Raw genomic sequence first — 24,573 nt, forward strand, 5'->3', positions numbered from 1 at the left:
GTGTGTGTGTGTGTGTGTGTGTGTGTGTGTGTGTGTGTGTGTGTGTGTGTGTGTGTGTGTGTGTGTGTGTGTGTGTGTGTGTGTGTGTGTGTGTGTGTGTGTGTGTGTGTGTGTGTGTGTGTGTGTGTGTGTGTGTGTGTGTGTGTGTGTGTGTGTGTGTGTGTGTGTGTGTGTGTGTGTGTGTGTGTGTGTGTGTGTGTGTGTGTGTGTGTGTGTGTGTGTGTGTGTGTGTGTGTGTGTGTGTGTGTGTGTGTGTGTGTGTGTGTGTGTGTGTGTGTGTGTGTGTGTGTGTGTGTGTGTGTGTGTGTGTGTGTGTGTGTGTGTGTGTGTGTGTGTGTGTGTGTGTGTGTGTGTGTGTGTGTGTGTGTGTGTGTGTGTGTGTGTGTGTGTGTGTGTGTGTGTGTGTGTGTGTGTGTGTGTGTGTGTGTGTGTGTGTGTGTGTGTGTGTGTGTGTGTGTGTGTGTGTGTGTGTGTGTGTGTGTGTGTGTGTGTGTGTGTGTGTGTGTGTGTGTGTGTGTGTGTGTGTGTGTGTGTGTGTGTGTGTGTGTGTGTGTGTGTGTGTGTGTGTGTGTGTGTGTGTGTGTGTGTGTGTGTGTGTGTGTGTGTGTGTGTGTGTGTGTGTGTGTGTGTGTGTGTGTGTGTGTGTGTGTGTGTGTGTGTGTGTGTGTGTGTGTGTGTGTGTGTGTGTGTGTGTGTGTGTGTGTGTGTGTGTGTGTGTGTGTGTGTGTGTGTGTGTGTGTGTGTGTGTGTGTGTGTGTGTGTGTGTGTGTGTGTGTGTGTGTGTGTGTGTGTGTGTGTGTGTGTGTGTGTGTGTGTGTGTGTGTGTGTGTGTGTGTGTGTGTGTGTGTGTGTGTGTGTGTGTGTGTGTGTGTGTGTGTGTGTGTGTGTGTGTGTGTGTGTGTGTGTGTGTGTGTGTGTGTGTGTGTGTGTGTGTGTGTGTGTGTGTGTGTGTGTGTGTGTGTGTGACACAGGGCAGAATGGCAAATGGCAGAAAACCGAAAAGAATGGAAGAGATGGGTGAATGTAAATTAAAATAGCGATCCCAAATCTAACACCCTGACAGGTTACAAGGAAAGGGAGAAAGAAAGAAGAAGGAAAGAAAAATAGTACTGTATACAAAATTGTCTTCTTAATTTCTAGGAGATATTAAAATTACGCTTTATTTACAATCTGAAAACCCCTATATCTTAAACTAAACAAATATGTTTACTATCATTTCCTTCTAAGAAACCATATAAAAGTCATTCATCATCATCATCCAGCCTCAAAAGTCCACTGCTGAACATAGGCCTCCTCCCCTCGTTTCCAACCCCATCTATCCTGCGCCGCCGTCATCCAGTTTTTATTTACCTTTCTTAAGTCGTCAGTCCATCTTGTAGGCGGTCGACCGACGCTTCTCTTGTCTTCTCTTGGCCTCCATTCCAATAACCTCTTCGTCCATCGCCCATCTGTCATTCTGGCTACGTGTCCTGCCCATCTCCACTTCAACCTGGCTATCCTCTCGATGACGTCAGTCACCTTTGTTCTTCTCCTGATTTCTTCGTTTCTGATTTTGTCTCGCAGAGTTATTCCTATAAAGGAATAGGAATAAAAGTCATTGTCTCTGGTTAAATCAAACCACGCTGGTTATTTTAAATAATAAATTAAAACTTCCTAAACACTTAGTCTGTTCTTTAGATTTTTAAAAATGTTCGTAGGAGGTCTATTACTATAAAATTTTCACTCTTCTGCGAAACACTTCTTACTGCTAAATTATTTTATTTACAAAATTTGACCATATACAGGGTCTTGAAAATTTATGATCTCGTGGTATTTGACATCAATATTATTTTATTTTTAAGATTAATTTTGATCTACAATAATATACATATAATATATTATATGTAATATAATATAATATACTTATAGATGTTTATGTTATATTTAGGTTTATTCGTCGAAAGATTGGGCATAACGATTATTTCAAAATCGTTGATGAGAGTCCGGGCTGTTTTTCCGGAGTAGGAAGATTGTCCTATGGAAAAAATAAAATGAATCTGGGTAAGGATTGTTTTACAAAAATTGGAATAATTATACATGAACTAATGCACATAATTGGTTTTTGGCACGAACACAGCAGAAGTGATCGAGATCAATTCGTTGACATTTTTAAAGAAAATATTATAGCTGGTAAGTAATTATTAAAACGTTTTTATATACTTGACTTGGTCTTTCTCACTCTATCCGCAAATTTTTTAATCCATTTTAAAAATAGTTCTAGGCTACCTAGGCACCTGAAATTTTCAAAATATTTATTTATTTATTTACGGGTTTCCCCAATTTCAAAAAAAATATACATATATAAACAATAAGTAGAAGTAAAAGTAGTATTAGTAAAGTCCAGTAAAACAGTAAAAAACTAAAAATAAAATTAAATGAATTAAATGAAAGTGTGACAGCATAAAACTATAGTAATTACATTACAATAAAACTAAATATAACATACGCACAATCCACGTTATGCAGTGACAATACATAATAATATAATATAAATTGACATTAATCAACTAACTACAGACAATAAAAAATGAACACATTACATAATACAAAAGCATTATCCATGGCAAAAATTAACAGATCCACTGAAAATATAATATTAAATATTAAACATAAGTGCTGACCGGAAAAATTGATTTTAGTCGGTTTTTAAATACTCGACTGGAAGAAGAGAATAAATCGATGTCCAAATCATTCAGGCGACTTAAAGTTCTATCTATTGGTGAGTTAAGACCATAGTTTGTTGATTGAAGAGGTACATGGAACAAGTTATTATTTCTCAGATTATGGTTTGGAATATTAAAGTTTATTAATTTTAATAAATCAGGACAATTGATTTCACTATTTAATAGTTTATAAATAAAAGCTAGATCATTTATAATTCTACGGTCTTTTAAGGAGTGCAAATTGAGATCACTACGGATGATGGTATAGTTGTGGTTTAGTTCAATAACATTATATCCCAATCTGTATGCTGCAAATCTTAAAAACTTATTTTGAACTCTCTCGAGACAAACAACATGAACATTATAAAATGGTGACCAGACAATAGAGGAGAATTCTAATATAGATATAACCAATGATGAGTAAACAGCCTTTATTGTATTAAGGGAAAGATCAGCACAACTGCTAAGTATATAACCCAGTACTTTTGAAGCCTTTGCTGTCACATAGTTAATGTGATCCACAAACGTTAAGTTTTCATCGAATATTACTCCTAAATCCTTTACTGTTTTAACATAGGAGAGCGCTTTACTGTCGATGACATATGATGATTGATATTTTTTTGCAACTTTGTGGAAGCTAATGAAATGACATTTATTAATGTTTAAAAAGAGTCTGTTTTTGTTACACCACTCAACTAAATTATTGAGATCGTTTTGAAGGAGACTACAATCTTCATGATCTTTGATAGATCTGTAAATCTTCAAATCATCAGCAAATAGCAAGTACTTAGAGTGATTAAAACATTCACCTATGTCGTTAATAAATAGATTGAACAGAAGGGGCGAACAATGAGCATCTTGTGGAACTCCAGATTTTATTTGTATTGCATCTGACATAAATGTACCCAGTTTGACTTTTTGTGTGCGACCTATTAAATAGCTATCAAACCACTTTAAAAGCTGATCGCTGAAACCATATGCCTTAAGTTTATGTAGCAGTAAGTAGTGGTGAATCCTATCAAAGGCTTTTGAAAAGTCTGTGTATACACAATCTACCTGACATTTTCTTTCCAGATCTCTGATAATAGATGTTTCATAAGATAGTAAGTTTGTAGTTGTGGATTTCTTGTGCATAAAGCCATGTTGATAATTATTTATTAATTGTTGACAAGTAAAACTAATATGGTTATAAATCAACTTATCAAGTAGTTTAGGAATGGTCGATTGTTTAGATATACCTCTGTAATTTTCTATATTTTCTCTTTCGCCAGATTTAAAAATTGGAATTAAATGGCTAGTTTTCCATTTATCAGGAACTATCTCAGAACTAGCTAACAATGCAATATTTAACTGCTATTATACAGGGTGATTGATTAGTGGGGTAAAGCTCCGTAGATCCGTTATAGTAATGAATATCGATAAAAGTTAATAACAAAAATTGTAGCCAACTTTGAGCTTTACCTTACAAAATTAGTTAGAATGGTACAGGGTGTTCGATAACATAGTGGCAGACCAAACTTATGTTTTTTTTTAATAGAACACCCTGTATTTTGTTTTATATTAGAAATCTCCGTAACTTCTCCATTACAAAAATATAAAGGTCTGGTATGTTACATATACAGGGTATTTACAAAGTTATAAGCAATTTTATCTGAAAATCGTAACAAGTTCAACTCCCTAGGTATATAAATAAAAATAAGCACAACGGCAATGGTTTATTGATGCCATATTTTTTTATTTATTGACAAAATTTTCGTAAATGATTGATATTTGAACGGGTGAAGTCGAGTTCGCTCCGCTTCGTTCAGGTATATATTAGAAGGGTACGAATTGGCTCCCGCATGAATGCGGGTAGGCTCTCATCTAATCGCGGAAACATTAGACATTGTTGCCAAATCGTGTAATATTTATACTGCTTAGGAAATTTACATAGTGATATAGACTTTTTATAGGAAAATTATACTTTTAGACAAATACTTTTAGAGTTTGTTTTAGTTCAACATTGGCATATGTGGCAATTTTAACACAAATTATCGGTGTCGGCCGGTATGCGCTCGACCGTTTTGCGCTCTTACCTGAAATCGGCCGGTTTTCGCTCTACACTCTAATACCCGAAAGTTAAGTTAGGACCGAAGGGTTAGGTCTTCCTCCTTTCCCATAGATATTTCTAGGAAGGTACCTGTTTCTAACAAAAAGAGAAAATTTGAAAGGAGTGACAACGCTGGGTGATATTTTCGACATATTTAGGTAAAATAAATTTTGTCTATGGGAGCCAATTCGGACTCTACCTTTTTTAGTTCAGGTAAAATTCTTACCATTGGGAGCGAACTCGACCCCGTCCATTTGAACGACTTGTTTAACAACATTTCAAACATAAATATATTCTTTTTTAACTTTTTTAGTAATTTAAGTCTTTAAGAACTCATTGCACTTTGCCGTAAAGCTCTGAAAACACTCCTTGGCAACAATGATTGTTTAAACATTCGATGCCTGGGATAAACATTTAACATAACTCGTAAACTAACAAACAGATCTTGAAAATTTGCACACTGATAAAGGCACTTAATTACCTCATGATCAAGTTACTTACGGCCTTTTGGTAAAAGTTATTAACATTTCCAATATATCGGTTAATTATTTATGGATTTTAACTTATAAAAATTAAAATGGACTCCGGCCCTAAACCCCATTTATAAACGTATCGATAAATTTCAGCTCCGAATTAAAACGTGTTTTTGTTAGTTTACACTCAAAATTAAAAAACAAGTTTGTAATAAGTTAATTACAGAAGAGAAAAAATTGTAAGTACAATAATTTTCATTTCGGCCATATCAAACCATTTAGTGGATATTGTTGAAAACTAACCAAACAGAAAATCCATTTTTATTTAAAATAAAAACGACGACAAACCAGCTTAATTACCTTAAGTCAGGAGCGGCTCTAGATAATTCCACCAATGAAGAAAACAAAAATTAAAAATGGATAGCAATTTAACTCATACAGCAATCAATAAACCATTATCAACACCAATTACTTCTTCCACATCTTCAACATTAACCTACTCCAACGCCGTAACTCGTAACCAACTTTAACTTCCCATCCAGAGAACATGTAGTCGTTTTGTCATCTGTACCAGACACAAAAATAAATGAATATATAACAGCAATAGGAACTTTAATATACCTAACCAGGAAATATCATCTTCGCGTCCAAAATCTCAAACAACTGAGTATGCATATGCATCTATCTTAGTAACACCACAATCGTAAAAAATTTACTACACAATCACAAATCCGTTTCAATACAAGGAAACGACATCGAGATCAGAAGATTAATTACTCCTACGAGGCGACTAGTGATATCAAATGTCTGCCCAGTATTCCAAAAATACTATAATCGAAGCAGAGCTCAAAAAATTGGAGCTTACTGCAGTGTCTAAAATAACATTTTTAAAAGTCTGAATACAGTCATATATTAAGTTTTAGGCGTCAAGTATTTGTTGCTTCAACAATTAATAATATTATCCCAAATTCACTTCTAATATCTCACGACAATACCCTTACAGAATTTATCTTTCCTTAGATGGTCTAAATTGCTCTAAATGTACTACCACAGGGCATAAAGACGAAAACTGCACTACTGAATCAATTAATATACAAAATCTTGACCAGAAAACAGAAAATTATCCAATAAATCAAAAACCCATTACATCAGATTCAACTGCTCATCAATCCAGTATCTCTACAACCAGCCCACCACCAAATACCTCCACTAACTCACAAAACCTATCCGAATGACTATCTAATATCAGCAACATAGTAGCACATACTTCTGTCAAAAGACAAATTTCAACATCTCCTGAAATAATAGAGTCAGAAAATAAAAAAAATACTTCCTGCTCCAAAGAAACCTGCACCTAAAAGAATAAAAAAAGTACTGAACATCGAAGCCTCAATGAAACCTAGAGAAGCCTTTTTATTGTCAACTACTACTTCTTACCCACTAAAATACATAGAACTTTGTGACTATATTACAAATGCTATATCCTCAAAATTGCCTGAAAACGTAGTAAAGCATTATACAAATGATCTAGAAGGACTTAGCGCTAAATTGCAAAAATGGTACACGCAAACGCAAACGACCGACGCCTTAAATACAACATTTCAAGGATCTTAAGAAAGATAAACGGAATAGACAACTCTTCTATTACTGAGGAAGAAAGCGACTGTAACCCTATTGTCCCTATTCAATAAAGCTTAGACACACACGACTTACCCACTGCTACATAATATCCAAATAACCACCACCAATGCAATGTGCCAAAGATGCCAAACACCTCTCACAGTTAACCATATTATTATAATGATAGAATGTCAAGAGTACACTTCAGCGAAGGCGATATTCAAGATACTCAACAGCCTGAAAGAAGCACTGGTTACAAAATTCAACGAAGTTCTGTCTTTTATAAATCATTGTAAACTGTATAACAAATTATGATTCATTTTTTCGTTTTCATCCAATTTTGAAAAAATGTGAAAACTTTGAATTATCCACGTCCGTCTGTCCGTAATCACAACTCCTCCGTCAATATACCAGCTAGAATGACAAATAAGTTGTCAAATGAAAGCTTATAATCCTAGGATGGTACTAAAGGTGAGATATTTTACCTAAGCTGTCTGTCCGTCGGTCCGTCCGACCGCGAATATAGCTCCTCAGTCATGATATCAGGTAGAATTCCAAATGAGGTGTCAAATGAAAGCTTATAATCCAAGGATGGTACTAAAGGTGAGATATTTGACCTAGGCTGTCTGTCCGCCGGTCCGTCTGACCGCAAATATAACTCCTCTGCCATTATACCAGGTAGAATGAAAAATGAGGTGTCAAATGAAAGCTTATAATCCAACGATGGTAATAAATTTGAGATATTTGACCTCAGCTGTCTGTCCGTCGGTCCGTCCGACCGCGAATATAACTCCTCCGTCATTATACCAGGTAGAATTCCAAATGAGGTGTCAAATGAAAGCTTATAATCCAAGGATGGTACTAAAGGTGAGATATTTGACCTAGGCTGTCTGTCCGCCGGTCCGTCTGACGGCAAATATAACTCATCTGCCATTATACCAGGTAGAATGAAAAATGAGGTGTAAAATGAAAGCTTATAATCCAAGGATGGTAATAAATTTGAGATATTTGACCCCAGCTGTCTGTCCGTCGGTCCATACGACCGCGAATATAACACCTCCGTCATTATACCAGGTAGAATGACAAATGAGGTATCAAATGAAAACTTATAATCAAAGGATGGTACTAAAGGTGAGACATTTGATCTAGGCTGTCTGCCCATCTATCCGTCGGACCGCAAATATAACTCCTTCGTCATTATACCAGGTAGAATGACAAGTGAGGTGTCAAATGAAAGCTTATAATCCAAGAAATGTACCAATGTGAGAAATTCGACCTAGGACTTCCGGTTTTAGAAGTACGACCAGAAGTACTGTTTTAAAGTCACCGGAATAGTACACGTGATATATTATTCGAAGCTACTTCGCAAGAAGAAAACAAATATATACTTCCGGTTTCATGACTGTCTGTTCATCTCTCTTTCCGTCCGCGAATACAATTCCTTCATTATTATCTACAGTATGGGAAAAAACTCCTTACTGTATAATATAATATGTACCAAAAGATGTATATAATTTTAAATAATTTCAGTTGTTACAAAAGATATTGTTTCTAAATATGCAAACAAAACGAAGGCTGATTAAGGCAGTTTTGTTTGTGTAACCTCGTAGATGCTCACGAATAGTTTTGCTTTTCAAAGTTCAAATTATAAGGAGATATAAATAGCCCACGGAGGGATTGAGATAGAATGATTGTAGTATTGTGATTTTTCAGATCGTTACTATGCTAGTGAGCCGTCCTGCGAGAAGGGTGTCCTAAAGGACTATCCCGCGAAACAATTTCTTAGTAACCTTATGTGATTGATGTTGTAAATCGTAAATAAAGTTATAAAGTTAGAGTCAGTGTTTCAACTCGATATTTCAACCCCGCAAGATTATCATGGCAATCTACCAACGTAACAATACCAACATAACAATTAATACAGATAGAATGACAAATGAGGTGTCAAATGAAAGCTTATAATCCAAGGATGGTATTAAAGATGAGAAATTTGACATCGGACTTCCGGTTTTAGAATTGCAACCGTATGAACTGTTCTAAAGTCACCGAAATAGTATAAGCGATATATCATTCGACGTGCCTTAGCAATATGAGAACAAATTTTAGTTTTGGTTTTTATATCATTTCCGCTTGAAAAGTTCTAACCAGAAATGCCGGTATAGTTGCAGAAATAGTACATGTAACACATCAATCGAAGCGTATTGAAAAGATGAGTTTTAGTTCCGGTTGTGAAGTCATTTCTGTTTAAACAATGATGACCCAAAGTTTAGTCAAAATGACTCAAAATTAGTAAAATCGTATATCAATCGACGCAAAGTGACACGAAGCGTTCAAATATCGACTTCCAAATCTACTTTCGATTACTATGGGTGAAAACCTAGGACTTACGAAGTCCAATTACTTGTTTGTAAACTGCAAAAAATAATTACCATATTTTTGTCATTCATATCTTTAAAAATGTATCTTTTTTCCCTATTTTGTATTATAAATCTACCGCTAATGACCCGAGTGGTTGATGCGAATAAAAAAAAATAAAATTAATTGTTTTTTTTGTGTAATATACAACTTTTATAATAAAACTTTTGCTCTTAATATGATACTAAAAATGCTATAGGCAAAAAAACAATATTTTCTGACTTTGGCCTTTGTTTATAAAAAATGAGGTTGATTTACGAGTACCTCTGTATGTATTTTTAATTAACTATATCCTCCCTACGATTTAGCACTTTCAAATACCTGTATTGATTTTTTCCCGTTTTTATTTTTCTACTCTGAACTAAACGTCATTATAACGTATGTGAATGTCGTGATAATGTTAGGTGTTTTAGAATGGTTCTCAGTTTTGCAGAAACAATTTTTATGCTGGAGTACTATTTTCGGCCATACGGAAAAGGTCACGAAAACGGTCCAAACATAAGATCAAGAATGGTTTCAGGAGGACGAAACAACCTGTCACACTACCAGGGAGTCTCTTCGAATACTGAGTGATCATTTTTGGGGTTGCCACTCACCACAACTAACGCCACCAGATGCGTACATATGGGGAAGGCTGAAGGAGTCAGACAGATCCACCGTCTGCCATTTCGGAATTGCGGACTAGAATTAAAGATTTGTCGTACCAGAGGTAGTAGCGGATCTAGAAACTTGCCTTCGGATGGAATTGGGGGGAATTTAAAATGAAAAACTAACCAAAAAACATAAAAAGATAAACTCAGATTACATAACAGACATAAATAATCAGCCCTGTGATGGATGACCGAAGTTATCGTTAACGTAAAGTTATCCTGTAGTTATGTTATAACCATCGAATTGGTGTGATGTATCATACTTAACTTAACTATTTGCGTTATTTCTTGACAGTTCTTGAGTTATCTGGTCACTTTATAACGCGACGTTAAACCTCAAGTTATGAGATAACTCTGTAGTTATGCAAGGTTAGGTTCATCTTTTAACTTCTTTTAGACAGAAATCAAGTGAATTTAGAAGCTAGTAATTTAATAATTAAGAATAGAAGGGTAATACAATTTTAAAAATTATACAAAAATCAAGTCGAGCGATATAAGTTGAAATTTTATTTTAAGTACCTACTGAGCTTTCTATCCAGAGTTGCCAGATGATATTTTATAAATCCCCCACTTAGAAACTGAAATTCCCTGAAATTAAAGCTCAAATACCCCAAAGTCCCAAAATTTAAATTGTTGTCGCATTTTAATAAATTATATTAGTCAAATGAAGAGAACAGTAAAGCAAAATTCATACTACAATATCAACGAGGGCAATAGAAATAATTCATAGTTCCTATCGTCTTCGATTATATGGGAGTATAATATACAGTTCTATGTACATTCGCAAATTTCATTTACCATGACCCCTTAAAATCATCCATAATTTTCCGCCCCCAAAAAATCCCACTACAATTTCTGCTTAGAAAAATTTCAATTGGCTCCGTGCGTCTCCCCTCTACTTACAGTCACGTGACACGCTGTCAGATTTTGTCAGGACGTTTTAACATTGAGTCTTATGGGATTATTTTGTTAAACTTGAATACTTTATTTTGTAGTGATAATAACCGAATACAATTGTTAGAATTCATCAGTTATTAATTTATACTGTAATTTATAGTGCAACAAAAATATTTTCTTTTTCGTTAAGAAAGATTTATTGACATAAACTGCGATAGTGAGGTTATGTATACAAAATCAAACTGATAATCAAGATTGGAAATAGAAGAATTTATATCAGATTAAGTGCGTTTTTATTTTCTGTTTTTATTAATACATAATATCACTAGCGTGACACGGCATTTTTTTTAATGTCTCATTTAAACATATCTACACAAAGCGTCCTGATAAAATTTCAAAAAACCGCCACCATGAGCAGGTCGGTCGATTTTGCTTTGACACTTTGTTAAAGCTCAGAGCGAATAGACGCTTTCAAATTAACCCAAAATTTTGGGAAAATACACCAATCTGGCAACCCTGTTTCTATCTACCGTTTGAAAGCAACTTAGAAACACCAACGAACCCAAACAGCTGTTTGCTGTTCGGTCATCGGCGGTAGCCGACGACGGGTATGTTCGGAACAATCTCTCGCGTTCACTCCAACTGTACTATTTGTACATAAGGTTCTCTTTGTTACTTCAAAATTTGTTCCTGAAAATTTCTTTCTAATATAACGTTGATGATATAACTATCTCATAACTGCGTGCGATACATCACACCAAATTTTACCTATATAGTTATGGGCACGTTATTCCTGAGAGTTATCTTAACTTTAACTCAAACGTTAAACTTAACTTCGGTCATCCATCACACGACTGAATACCTTATAGGTATTACGTTCCTTTAATTTTCCTAACTAGCGTGTTTATTGTATTGAATTTGTCTTTCTGTGGTTTCGGTTCCATGTCAGCTAATATATTTTTAGGTCTGAACATTTTTTTTTTCTTTAATTTTGAACCTTGTTAGGGGGGAAATTTCCTCATTCCCCCCCCCCCGCGCAGATCTGCCACTGGCCAGAGAGCATCTTTAACAACTGTTTTATCGGGGACGTGCCGCGTTGTGAATAATGTTTGCAAGGCTATATCATGTATACTAGATACATAAATAATCATAAATATTTAAATATTCATTTCAGTACTCTTTTAAACGGGGTATCACATGATTTACTTTCCCATTTAAAAAAATCACAGTTACGACTCACCTGAAGAGGGATCGCCGCGTAAAGTTCGAAACATTGATGCTATAATATACTATAATTCTTTTAAAACTCGACCTGTCCGAGATTTTTGCTTACGTTCTAAAAATAAATATAATAAGTTAATAGCGGTGAGGGAGGCCTTAACTCTTATTCCAGCGAAAGGTAGGTATGGTAAGTATATTGTTTACCAAGATGGTACACCATACTACTATTTTGAGTTCCCTTTTTAACATCACTCTGAATATGAATGTAAATATTATGAATGTTTCTGTTTGGTAGAAATAGCACTTATTTTATTAAACGCTTTTCTTAGACAAACAATACACGAATAGTCAATAAATTTTTTTTTGGTTATTAATTGTTTAAATAGATAAAAATCGATTTTAATGAAAAATGCTTAAGTTCTCTTGTTTTTTACAATGTAGAACCTTGAAACTTTTATGGATTGTAGCTAATAATATGAACTATACATAATTTCACTTTTTACGTTAATTGTTTACTGATTCAATAAAATTGTGTTTGAACTAGGAAAGTTTTGGGGTAGTTCTGATTTCTTTCATTCTATATGGATTTTGGACTGATGAATCAGAATATGAGATTTGCGGACAAAATTTCTTGCCGAAACATTGAAAAAATCGCGGAAAAAGCGAAAAATTTCAGCTTTTTCCCGCTTTTTTGCGCCAATCTCGAAAACTATTAACTTTTAGTAAATGTCTGTTAACAGAAATTAAAGTACTTAAAATTATCTACAAATATCACTATTTACTTTTTTTTTCAGACGAACCGTTCGGTCTAAAGTGCAAGTTGAAAATTGCCAATTTTTAACGGTCTCGGCAAAACCCACTTTTTACATTCCAAAACTTTATTTTTTATGAGAATGCTGGCATTTGATAAATTTCTCCTAGTTTTCTGTACAAATAATAAATGTTAGTTCATAGGTATGGTATGTCTCTTGTGACAGCTTCCATGAGTCCATTCAGTCCTAAGAGGCCGGGAATGTCTCTGCTTTTCCCTTAGAGCCACAGAAGATCAGGCACAGATGGAGTCACAGTTTCAGTTGGTGTGAACATTTCCTTCGGATCTGTTATCCTGATTTCTGATAAACTTTGAGGTTTTGTCCTTTTAAAATGAATTAGTTGAACAGCTCCCTGACTTCCATAAACCTCATCTTTTTTATAAGATTCTTATAGGGTTCTTTTTTATAAGAAGAATGGATTGCTTAGGAGCTACTGCATGTTTTGGTGCAATACAAGAAATGCCACATATGACGTGAAAAGTGTGGTATTCGTCGATTTTATGTACGTTAAAATCAGCGTTATCGTACACCTGCTGTGTAAAACACGGCAGGTCAATTTTCTGCGGATCGCCTGAAGAATGCTGACACTTCCAGGCGAACAGCTTCTGTATGGGATGAACAAAATCCAAAAGGGGAAACTACATCAACCTATTTTCTTGAGCCGTACTTTTTGTAGAGAAAACGGCCAACCCTGCAAGGAATGGTGAGACCAACTATCTGGGCCTTATTGCCGCTACAAGACTTTGACCAAGCGCGTTGTTTATCTGGAAGTGTCAGCAATCGCAGACGATCCGCATAAAATTGACCAGCTGTGCTTTACACAACAGGTGTACGAAAACGCTGATTTTAACCCTTTCTACGCTAGGCCTTAATTTGCATGTTGGTCCCTCAATTCCAAAGGTTTTTTCATGCTTAGAGTCCCATTGCCTTATATACGTCGCATATAAATAAACAAATAAATGACCAAAACATGTTTTTTAATGAGTTTTTTTAACCAACTTAAACGTTTTCTTTTCAAAAGTCTCATCAGAGAGCAAAACCAACTTGAAAAAATGTAACTAACTTAAAAAAATAATGTAATGTAAATTAACATTAAAAGTTTTCTTTTGTGTGGTACTTCTAAAAACATGACACTACTCAAAGGCAGACTCCGCATCTTGCACACATGTATCTCTATTCGCTTCTTTTTTTTCTGATCTTTTCTGTGGCTACAAACGCTTCACCTTCTAGCAGCTACCTATAAGCGTTGCCACCAGTGCTACAATATAGCATATATCTAAAATATGTGAACAAATATATACGGCAATGGCTCCGCATGACCTGTCTTAGGTGCCAATATTTTGAGGCTTTGGGAAAAATAATCTAACATTTTCGGACATATTTCTACGGCATTGGGACACCAATAAGTCTAAAATTTTATAAGCAACGCATATTTTCGGCTTTGGTAAATTTAGACCATAATACCTTGAACGTATATATACGGCGCGGTGGCTGGGAATACAGACCCACTTTTTCAAAAACATATATATGCAGCGTTGGGACAGAAAGGGTTAACGTACATACAATCGACGGATACCACACTTTTTACGTCATGGGTGGCATTTCTTGTATTGCACCAAAACATGCAATAGCTCCTAACCAATCCATTCCTCGGCTAAAAACTAAACCCGCACCTGAGGTTTATGGAAGTCAGAGAGCTGTTCAACTAATACATTTTGAAAGGACAAAATCTCAAGGTTTATCAGAAATCAAGATCCGAAGGGAATGTTCACACCAACTGAAACTCAGGGCCTATTTTACCAGTAGGTCCGTGAGGCACCTGCCTCGGGCCCGTATTTTAGTGGGGCCCGTAAAGATCACAAAAAAAGTCTTATTGCAATAACAAAATAAATTTTCAAAATTCTTTCATTTTACGAACAGCAAAAAATGATAAATGATATCAATAAGAGTTATATTCATAAACAACTGTACTATACTTATACCATCAATATAGCCTATCTATTGAATGCTCAATATACACAGCAGAAATGATAGCAGTAATGTTTGATGTTCAGTATGTACTACTGAATCCAACTAGTAATTATGTTATATTTACTGACAGTAAAAGCGTAGTGGACACATTGAGTAACATTCAAACAGTAAAACATATAAACCACATTGAATTGAATATTCTTAAAACTTTGTAAAAAACTTCTTAAAAAACTGGAGTATCTAGGCCACATAATGAGAGGAGAAAAGTACTCTCTGCTTAGACTCATAATCCAAGGAAAAATCTCGGGAAAGAAAAATGTGGGACGTAGGAAGATTTCCTGGTTGCGAAATTTAAGGGAGTGGTATGGGTGCAGTTCAATACAGTTGTTCAGAGCTGCAGCCAACAAAGTTAAGATTGCTGTGATGGTAGCCAACCTCCGATAGGAGACGGTACTGCAAGAAGAAAAAACTTTGTTTGAAACTATACAATTGGGAGTAAATGTAACAATTGCTTGGATTAAGGGCCATTCGGGAATAAAAGGCAATGAAATAGTTGACAATTTTGCTAAATCAGCTTATATGATCGGAGAAAAAATAAGCAAAAATTTAATTCCAGCTTCAGATATCGATAATTTTAGCAGACAAAAACTTAAAAGTAATTGGCAATTGTATTACAGAGAATGTAATACTGACTCAAATTTTCCTCATTGTAACCCTAGGATATTCTCAAGAAGATGGTTTTACACAGAATATAATAGAAATCGGCTGAGAGCCAATCATACACTTACGCTATCTTACATGCATAGAATCGGCTTGTCAGATACTCCTAATGTATTGTGGCAAAATCGGAGACCTAACACATGTCATATTAGAATGTCATTTAAAAATAAATAATATAAACGGCCTTTATAAGGAATTAAAAGATTTAAAATGTTTTTTCCCAATAAACCTTAATACTTTAATATTTACAAATGATATGCAAATTCTTTATCTCATTTATAAACATGTTTAATTATGTAAATACAAGTTGTAAATGTCTACTAACTAGGCAGAATTTGTTAATGTGGTTTGAAAAATTAAAAAGAAGAAAAAAAATATATAAAAAACACAGTAAAATAATAATAACAACAAAAATAAAAAAAATAAAAATAAAAAAAATGAAACAAAAATAAAAAGAAAAGAAAAATAAAAAAAAAAGAAAGTAAAAAAAAGTGTTTAGCACAAATTAAAATATATATAAAAAACACAGTAAAATAATTTAAAAAAACAAAATAAAAAAAGCAACATAATGTACCTATGTATCTAAAAATAATAATGTTGTATGTACTTATGCTATGAAATAAGAAATTTATGACTATGAATCTGCAATCAATCACAAACAAGTCTGGCTGATTGGCTCTGCCAAAGCCATTTTTCAAAAAAAAACTGTACTATGAGCAACTATATTTCTATTAAATAATTAATACATTTAAAAAGGTTGTTAATATTATTAAATTGTATTAACGGCCCCGAAAATTGTGTAGTGCCTCGGGCCTGATTCGTAGTAAAATAAGCTCTGCTGAAACTGTGACTTCATCTGTGCCTGATCTTCTGTGGCTCTAAGGTCCACTTGCTCATTCGGAGTTCAACCCTAGTTCATCGCGATAACCGAGTTCAAGGCATGAAGTGCATTGTACGGTGGTACGCACTTCATGCCTTGAACGCGGTAATGGCGCTGAACTAGAGTTGAACTCCGAATGAGCAAGCGGGCCTAAGGGAAAAGCATGGAATTCTCGGTATTTTAGGATGGAATGGATTCATGGAAGCTGTGAGAAGAGATATACCATATTCATATTATGAACTAACATTTAATATTTGTACAGAAAACTAGGAGAAATTTATCAAATAACAGCATTCTAATAAAAACTAAAGTTTTGGAATGTAAAAAGTGGGTTTTGCCAAGACCGTTAAAAATTGGCAATTTTCAACATGCACTTTAGACCGAACGGTTCGTCTGAAAAAAAAGTAAATAGTGATATTTGTAGATAATTTTAAGTACTTTAATTTCTGTTAACATACCATTTACTAAAAGTTAACAGTTTTCGAGATTTGAGTAAAAAAGCGGAAAAAAGCTTAAATTTTTCGATTTTTTCGCGATTTTCCGGCAAGAAATTTTGTCCGTAAACCTCATATTCGGATTCAGCAGCCCAAAATCCATATATAATGAAAGAAATCAGAACTACCCCAAAACTTTCCCACTAGGGAGCTTGTAGAGTACAAATGAATTGAATCATACGTTATGCTTCGTAAATAACCAATAAAATTTTAAATTTTTTGCCGATTCCGACTATTTTTCATGTTTGTACATCATATGTTTTATACATATTTTAATAAACATGACGATATATTTTAATGTTTGAAAAGTGTAAGACTAAAAAGTAAAAAATAAAAAAATATAAAAAAAAATTTTAAGAAAACGCTTTTCTTTAGTTACGAGTGACTAATATTATAAATATTATAAAAAAAGTCAACTAAAAAGCAAAAAATAAAAAAAATTGAAAAATCTAACACATTCGTTAAAGAAAAGCGTGGATCGAAAACCGTTTATTCGATGAAGACGCGCCACGTTTTTCTTTGACGAATGTGTTAGATTTTTCAATTTTTTTTATTTTTTGCTTTTTAGTTGATTTTTCATATTTTTAATTTTAGTCACTCGTAACTAAAGAAAAGCATTTCTTTTTATATTTTTTGCTTTATTTTTATTTATATTGATCACTGATTATTATACATATGTATATGTTGATAATGAAAACCGAAAATCGAAACTTTAAATTTAAAATTCATTTTAAATAATTTTTTTTATAAAAAACCAGAACTAATAATATGGTATATTGTTTTTTAGGGGAAGAAAATAATTTTGTGAAACAAAATACTACTATTAATTTTAATCAAACGTATGATTATGAATCTGTAATGCATTATTTTTCTAATGAATATTCTAAAAACGATAACTACACAATAGTACCAAAGGTAAGCGATCTATATTAATATAAATGTTACCGGCCAAACCCGATTTCAGGACAAACTAGTTTGGCCTCTACTTTGTCCTGAACGCGTTAGGATAAACTAGTTTGACCTAAACGCGATAGGATAAACTAGTTTAGCCTAGGCCAAACTAGTTTATCCTGATATTATTACGGACACTGCAGGATAAACTAGTACGGCCTAGTATAAACATTATAGTATACCTACAAAGTCAAAATAAATAAACTGATTAAAATACACTGTAATTGGATGTAAGACAATCATTTTTATTAAAACGATAATGATTCGGCATAAACTAATAACTAGAGCGGAATATATGCAAAGTGCATATAGATACATATATTGCATATTTTCAGGCAACAAACACAACATTGCATATTTAAGCTAAACACGATTTATTTTGCATATTTTAAAAATAAATTATATAAAAGTTTAAAATTTTCCTCTCTTAGTTGGAATTTTATAACTTCGATATGAACGAGCTCGTTATTTATATATCTATCGCTTATTATTATCTATCTGGACTTTCCCATTACTACCTGAATTTAACAATTATGGGTGTTCCCAGAAAAATATTATTTTATTAGCGTAGCAAGTCGTAGGTACCTACCTGCTTTTAAGGGTCTAATATTTATTTTGTCAGTTTCCGGCCAACATTTGTTTAAAGTAAACGTTGTATCGTATTTAGTGTTTTTGAAGTGATTGGTATTTATTAAATTTAAATATGTCTACCATTCAAAAAAGTGCTTGGATAAAGTGTTTCCCGAGTTAAAGCTAAGTGGAGACAAAGTATTTTGCAAGGCCTGTTCCAAAATCGTAAGTTACATTCATTTTCACATTTCATTTTTTAAATGAGGAACTGACAAACAAAAGCATCATGTCCCACAAAAGAAATTTTTCTGGAAAGAGTGTTTTTATTCGACAAATTCGCTTTTACTTCTATAAAGACGGACATAGAGAGAAGCATCAAAATACAAAAATCCATCAAATTGTAGACAATTCCGCAATTTTGAAAAATATTTGATTATTGATTATAAATTCATACTATAATTTAGATTCTTAATTTAATTATATCAGTTTTTGTGTGTCATTTCATTTGTTTTTATGTGAAAAATAAATACGTATTAAACATAAATGTAGGTTGAATTTTTTAAACATAAATGTTTATATTTAATATATTGTTTTATTTTTGAGTATTTTTAATATGCATTTGCATATTTAGCCAAATTTAGAAAAAATACCTGCATATTTGTAGTAAAAGTAATGCATATATATGCGCATATTTTGGTAATGTTGTGTTGCATATATTCCGCTCTCTACTAATAACTAATGGACAATAATTGTAAATACAAACAATCATATAAAAAATATTCAGTGTTTTTTTTTTATAAAAACAATAGTTATTCCCAGTGGTGTCATGGCAAAATTAGCAGTGCCGGAACGCGTTTTCCTTAACTTTTTTACAAGTAAAATATTACTCTTATGTTTTTTTGTTGTACATGGTTGTACTGTATCGAAATATACATATACAATAGAGAGCTTTTTCTAGCCATCTCTAAGTTAATGGTGACAATGTCACTGTCAAATAATCTTTATGTACATATCCATACCAGTGAAAATTTTACTACACGTAATTTGCGTGTAAAGAAAGAAAAAGTAGGGATAGCCGAAATCTTAATATTTTCAGGTCTATAATCCACAACTCAGAGATTGGACATTCTTAATGATACACCATGTATTTGGTAGTACCGCTGATCCAATGTTATCTTATTTTTCTTTTAATGTTCTATTTGGTTAATTCAATAGACTGGCTGAACGAGTCTTTATCTTTTAATAGGGAAAATCCCTACTTAAAGCCGTCTATCTGGCACAGGATTGCAGCCAATGGAGACAGCAAATAGTGTAGGAAACAGAAGTTGAACCTCGCAAAATGGACACAAGTCCGGTTTTATTTTTTTTTTCTGGTATATCAAGGGGTGCTTATTATGAGACTAACTTTTTCTTAAAAAAATTCACCCCAGAACCCCCCTTTTCATCCCTTTAAAGGGGGCAATTTGTGGTTTTTGTGAATCGTAGCCCTTCCAGTACGTTTTGCAAAAAATTTACTTAATAGTAAAATGAAGAGGGCTATATTTCCTACTATTTATTTCCCGACAGCAAATGTCTATCACTCATCGTTTAGCGGGGGTGGTGCCCCAAAATTGACAAATTTAAAAAAAAAACATCTAAAAAAGATGTTTTTAAAAAAATTATTTTTCCCTAACTGTAATGAAAATTAAGAAGAAAACCTGCGGCAATTAATCACAAATAAGTGGCTGATTTTTTGGTATAGGTTTCATTTAAGGGCAATTGCAAATTTTTTAATTACAGGGTGTTACATTTTTAAAAACCCCTTTTTATACCATCTGAACCGCCTATGCTAGAGTAAAAAAACTTTCAGCGATTATCCATGTGCTGGTGTTATTTACAAATTTGTATTTGTATACAAAATAATCAAAAATTTATTTTAGGCCACCACTGTGGCTTTGGGGTGCAAAGAAAATAAAATATGCATAGGTCATAATGTGTAGCAAACAGTGTGTTCTTATAAGTAGTGTTCGCGCAGTACAAATCGAACGTATTCAGAGTAAGTTCGGGATTAGTTTCCAATGCGCAGGCGTCAACGTAAACTTATCCTTTATCTGATTCTAAATCAAATTTCGACCAAAAACAAGTCGCTTTCAATATGGCGACTGTCGAAATTATTTGACACGGAGATGAATGAATGGCCAAAAGCGAGGTTAGGTTTAGTTTAGATGTGTTTTGTTTATTTCTTGCAAGGAAAACTAAATCAAAAGGTATTATAATATAGCTGGGTTTAATTGAAATTTGCTTGTTTTGAGGAATTAGATAAAATAGTATTAAATTAGAAATATAATAATTGAGAATGTCCACAACATGAATCATCAACTCAATGAAAGATGTGAGGTAATAATCTGGGAAAATTAGTAAAAAACAAGGAAAATTAATTACCAGCTATTTTATTGCTGGACATGCTGAAATCAAATCTTAAGATTTCCTATATTAGTAATATAGCTGTGCAAAGTCCACAGAAAGTGTGCTATTTTGTTTATAAACAAATTAGCGCTCCGAAATCTTTTTTTTTATTATTGGTCTATAACTCCGAAAATTTTAACTTTAAACCAAAACACTCACATAAAAATTGACAGTAATTTAATTCTGCACATTGATAATTTATTCCAATTTCCTTCGACGGAAATTTTCTTCGGAAAATTCGGGTTTTCCAAACAAAATCTTTAATTTTCAACTAAAATTTGAGGGAAGTAATTATTTATCAATAATTAAATAATTTGGTGACAGTGACATAAATCTTTTTTGTTATGAGTGTCTTGAAGATATGAAAATTTGTATGTACAAAGAGGACCGGAATTAAAAGGTATCTAATGGTTCAAAGATTAAAATCCTGTTGTTTATAACTCTGTCGCAAATGCCGGTCAAATTTGACCGGTTATACCTGGAATCACTCCTCGCAATTCAATTTGTTTTTCTTCGAAAAGGACACAGAAGCCGTGCTCTTTTGAACAGCGTTAACTTAATTTAATTTAATCTAATATTTTCTGAGGGGTTCTATTTGTTTATAAGCCAAAAAATTGTTTCTTTATAACATTCCTGAGACCGCTCAAATGGTCCAATTTCAATCCTGTAAGGTACGTTGAATAGGTATAGTGCTTTTTTATATGAAAATCATAGTTATTCTGGTGTATCATAATCTTTCTGGTTATTATTTCGACCGAAATTTTTTAATTAACATTTTAATTATTGCTAAACTATTGGTTAGATTGTCGCCGGTCTCCTGATATACAGAGAGGGGCTAAATTATGGAATAAATTCATTTTCTCTAAAATGGACGATTTTAGAGAAAAATCCCGAAACAGGTCGATTTTTATTTTTAAATTAAATTTCTTGGCATATATTTCAAACTAGTGACGTCATCCATCCGAGCGTGATGACGTAATTATTTTTTTAAATAGGAATATGGGTTCGTGTTGTAGCTCATTTACAAAGGCGTTCAATTCTCTATTCAGTATTATAAACATTAATATCAATATTTATACAGGGAGGCCAAAAAAATTTTTGAATTAAATTAATTGACGCAAGAAGAAGAATGCATGTAATTTATTTAACTCAAAATACATTCTATTGCTGTCAGAAAATAGAAAAAAATGTTTATTTTGCAAATAAACATTGCTTTTAGCTTAAATTAAAAGTTCAAACTGCCAATAGGTAGGAGGGAGGCTGTTTGTGATTTAATTTAAGCGAAAAGAAATGTTTATTTGTGAAATAAACCTTTTTTCTATTTTCTGACAGCAGTACAATGTATTTTGAGTTAAATAAATTACATACATTCTTCTTTTTGCGCCAATTAATTTAATTCAAAATTTTTTTTTGGCAACCCTGTATAAATACCTAATGATATTAATGTTTATATTACTGAATAGAGAATTAAACGCCCTTTCAAATGACTTACCACACGACCCCTATTCCCATTAACAAAATTATCGATTACGTCATCACGCTCAGATGGATGACGTCACTAGTATGAAATATATGCCAAAAAATTGTAATTTAAAAATAAAAATCGACCTCTTTCGGGATTTTGCTCTAAAATCGTCCGTTTTAAAGAAATGAATTTATTCCATAATTTAGCCCCTCTGTATAATCTACTATAATAAATCTTTCATGTCTTCAATTATTTAATTATTGATAAATAATTAGGTACTTCCCTAAAATTTTAATTGAAAATGGCAGATTTTTTGGGAAAACTCGGATTTTCTGAGTAAAATTTTTGTTGAAGGAAATCGGAAAAAAAATAACTTTGTGCAGAACTAAATTACGGTGAATTTTTATTTGAGTGTTTTTGGCTCAAAGGAAAAATTATAGGAGTTACAGACCACTAATTGAAAAAAAAGAAGATTTAGGAGTGCTAATTTGTTTATAAATAAAATAACACACTTTCTGCGGACTTGTCATACCCCATATTACTAATATATGCAATCTTAAGATTCGATTTTAGCAATAAAATAGCTGGTAAATAATTTTTCCCAAAAATGGTACTATTATTTCGATAATTTTCCCAGACTATCAACAAAATCCAAGAAACCAAAGCGCCAACCCAAATTCTGAGCAGTCTCAACATGATAAGGTTAATATCCCCAGTTGCTGTCATGGCGGTGTCGAAATGAAATTGCGACTGTCGAAATGAATTAGAATCAGGCCCCTGGACATGCTCAGGATTTTTCGCTCCGCGAACAATTTTCGGATTCGCAATGTAATGACGGGTTGCATACCTTAAGGTTAGAGAAGGAAGCCTTTTGTTGTCTCTTTCTTATTTCGAAATAAATGTCAAAAAAATGCAAAAAATGCAACAAATTTGTATGTCAACAAAGAGAAAGAGAAAAGAGAATAAAAGCAACAGGCAAAGGATTAAGTTTCTATTCAATAATTCAATGCCTTTCTTAGAAGGTAGAAATTTGATTAGAGTCTTTTTCCACAATATAATGTGGTTATTTCCACTCGGAAATCCAGCTTACATTTTTAGAGAGTAAAAGATTGTTGATATTTAGATATTAAAATTACCTTTAACTTCCTGGGGGTTGAACATTATCTGAAGGAAGGAATAATTTAGTAAAACAATCATTTCCAATTTTGATATCTATGTATTGAATTTGATGGGTTGTGGCATTGTGTTTTGGTTTATTACACCACAAAAATAATGAAATATAACAAGACACAATAAATAGTTTCAAAATAAGTTTGATGTATTGTTTATGTTTCATTATATTCAATATAGACCAGGGCGCATCTGTAAAAATATTAGTACATTTGGACGTTAAGAGGTGACTCAAATTTTTTTTGCACAAATTGCTTGAAAATAAATCAAGTAATAATCCCTCTCAAAAAGGTCCGGAACATTGTTTAAATAATCAAAATGTCAAAAAATGAAGGAGAAATTGTTTTTTTATTATAACTTTAAAAGTATTCATTTTCGAGAAAAGTTGTACTGACATAAAAGTTGCGTAATTAAATTTCCTACAATATAGAATTGGTTAAGAATTTAAAAAATAGTCACCCTTGTTGCAAAATAGCAAAAATTGCGAAAAAAAAACATACAAAAACAAGTATTCGCATTTTACGTTTTTCAACCATTTATGCTACACTTAGAACCTTCATATTTCATTCAGAAAAACTTTATGATACAGTAACATAATACTGTAAATTTTATTAAGATCAGTTCAATAGATTTTGCAAATTAAATTTTGCAGTCCAGCTTTCGCAAAAAAAATTCATTTCTTCAAAATATTACAGGACTGAAAATAAAGCAGGTAGCACGTTGAAATTTTTTTTGCGTATAGAAGTATAGAAGTTTACTATACCTTTCATTTGCAATTTTGCAAAATTAAAATCAATTAACTACCACGGGGTCAGGAATTTTTTTAAATAAACATTAATTATTGGTGCTACGAGCAGGACAGCGGATAGTTTGCTCTTATTGGGCATTCCAATGACCTTTGATAATGATTGATACATTTTAATTTTTATTACATTTCGATATAAATAAATAAATTTGTTTATTGCAAAATAAAAACACATACTCTATCCTTTGAAATAACACTTTTATTAGCAAAAACTTTATTGTTC

At 33.0% G+C, this 24,573-nt stretch overlaps 1 protein-coding gene across 1 annotated transcript in view; it reads left to right on the forward strand.

The window, feature by feature from the left end:
* LOC126879791 (hatching enzyme 1.2-like) overlaps positions 1-24,573 on the forward strand; it is a 62,435-nt gene that overhangs the window by 21,954 nt on the left and 15,908 nt on the right. The window contains exons 2-3 of the mRNA XM_050643053.1: positions 1,928-2,169; positions 17,732-17,859. Coding sequence (XP_050499010.1) covers positions 1,928-2,169; positions 17,732-17,859 — 370 coding nt within the window. The remainder of the gene's footprint in view (positions 1-1,927; positions 2,170-17,731; positions 17,860-24,573) is intronic.

Source organism: Diabrotica virgifera, chromosome 2 (assembly GCF_917563875.1).
Source record: "Diabrotica virgifera virgifera chromosome 2, PGI_DIABVI_V3a".
NCBI lineage: Eukaryota > Metazoa > Arthropoda > Insecta > Coleoptera > Chrysomelidae > Diabrotica > Diabrotica virgifera.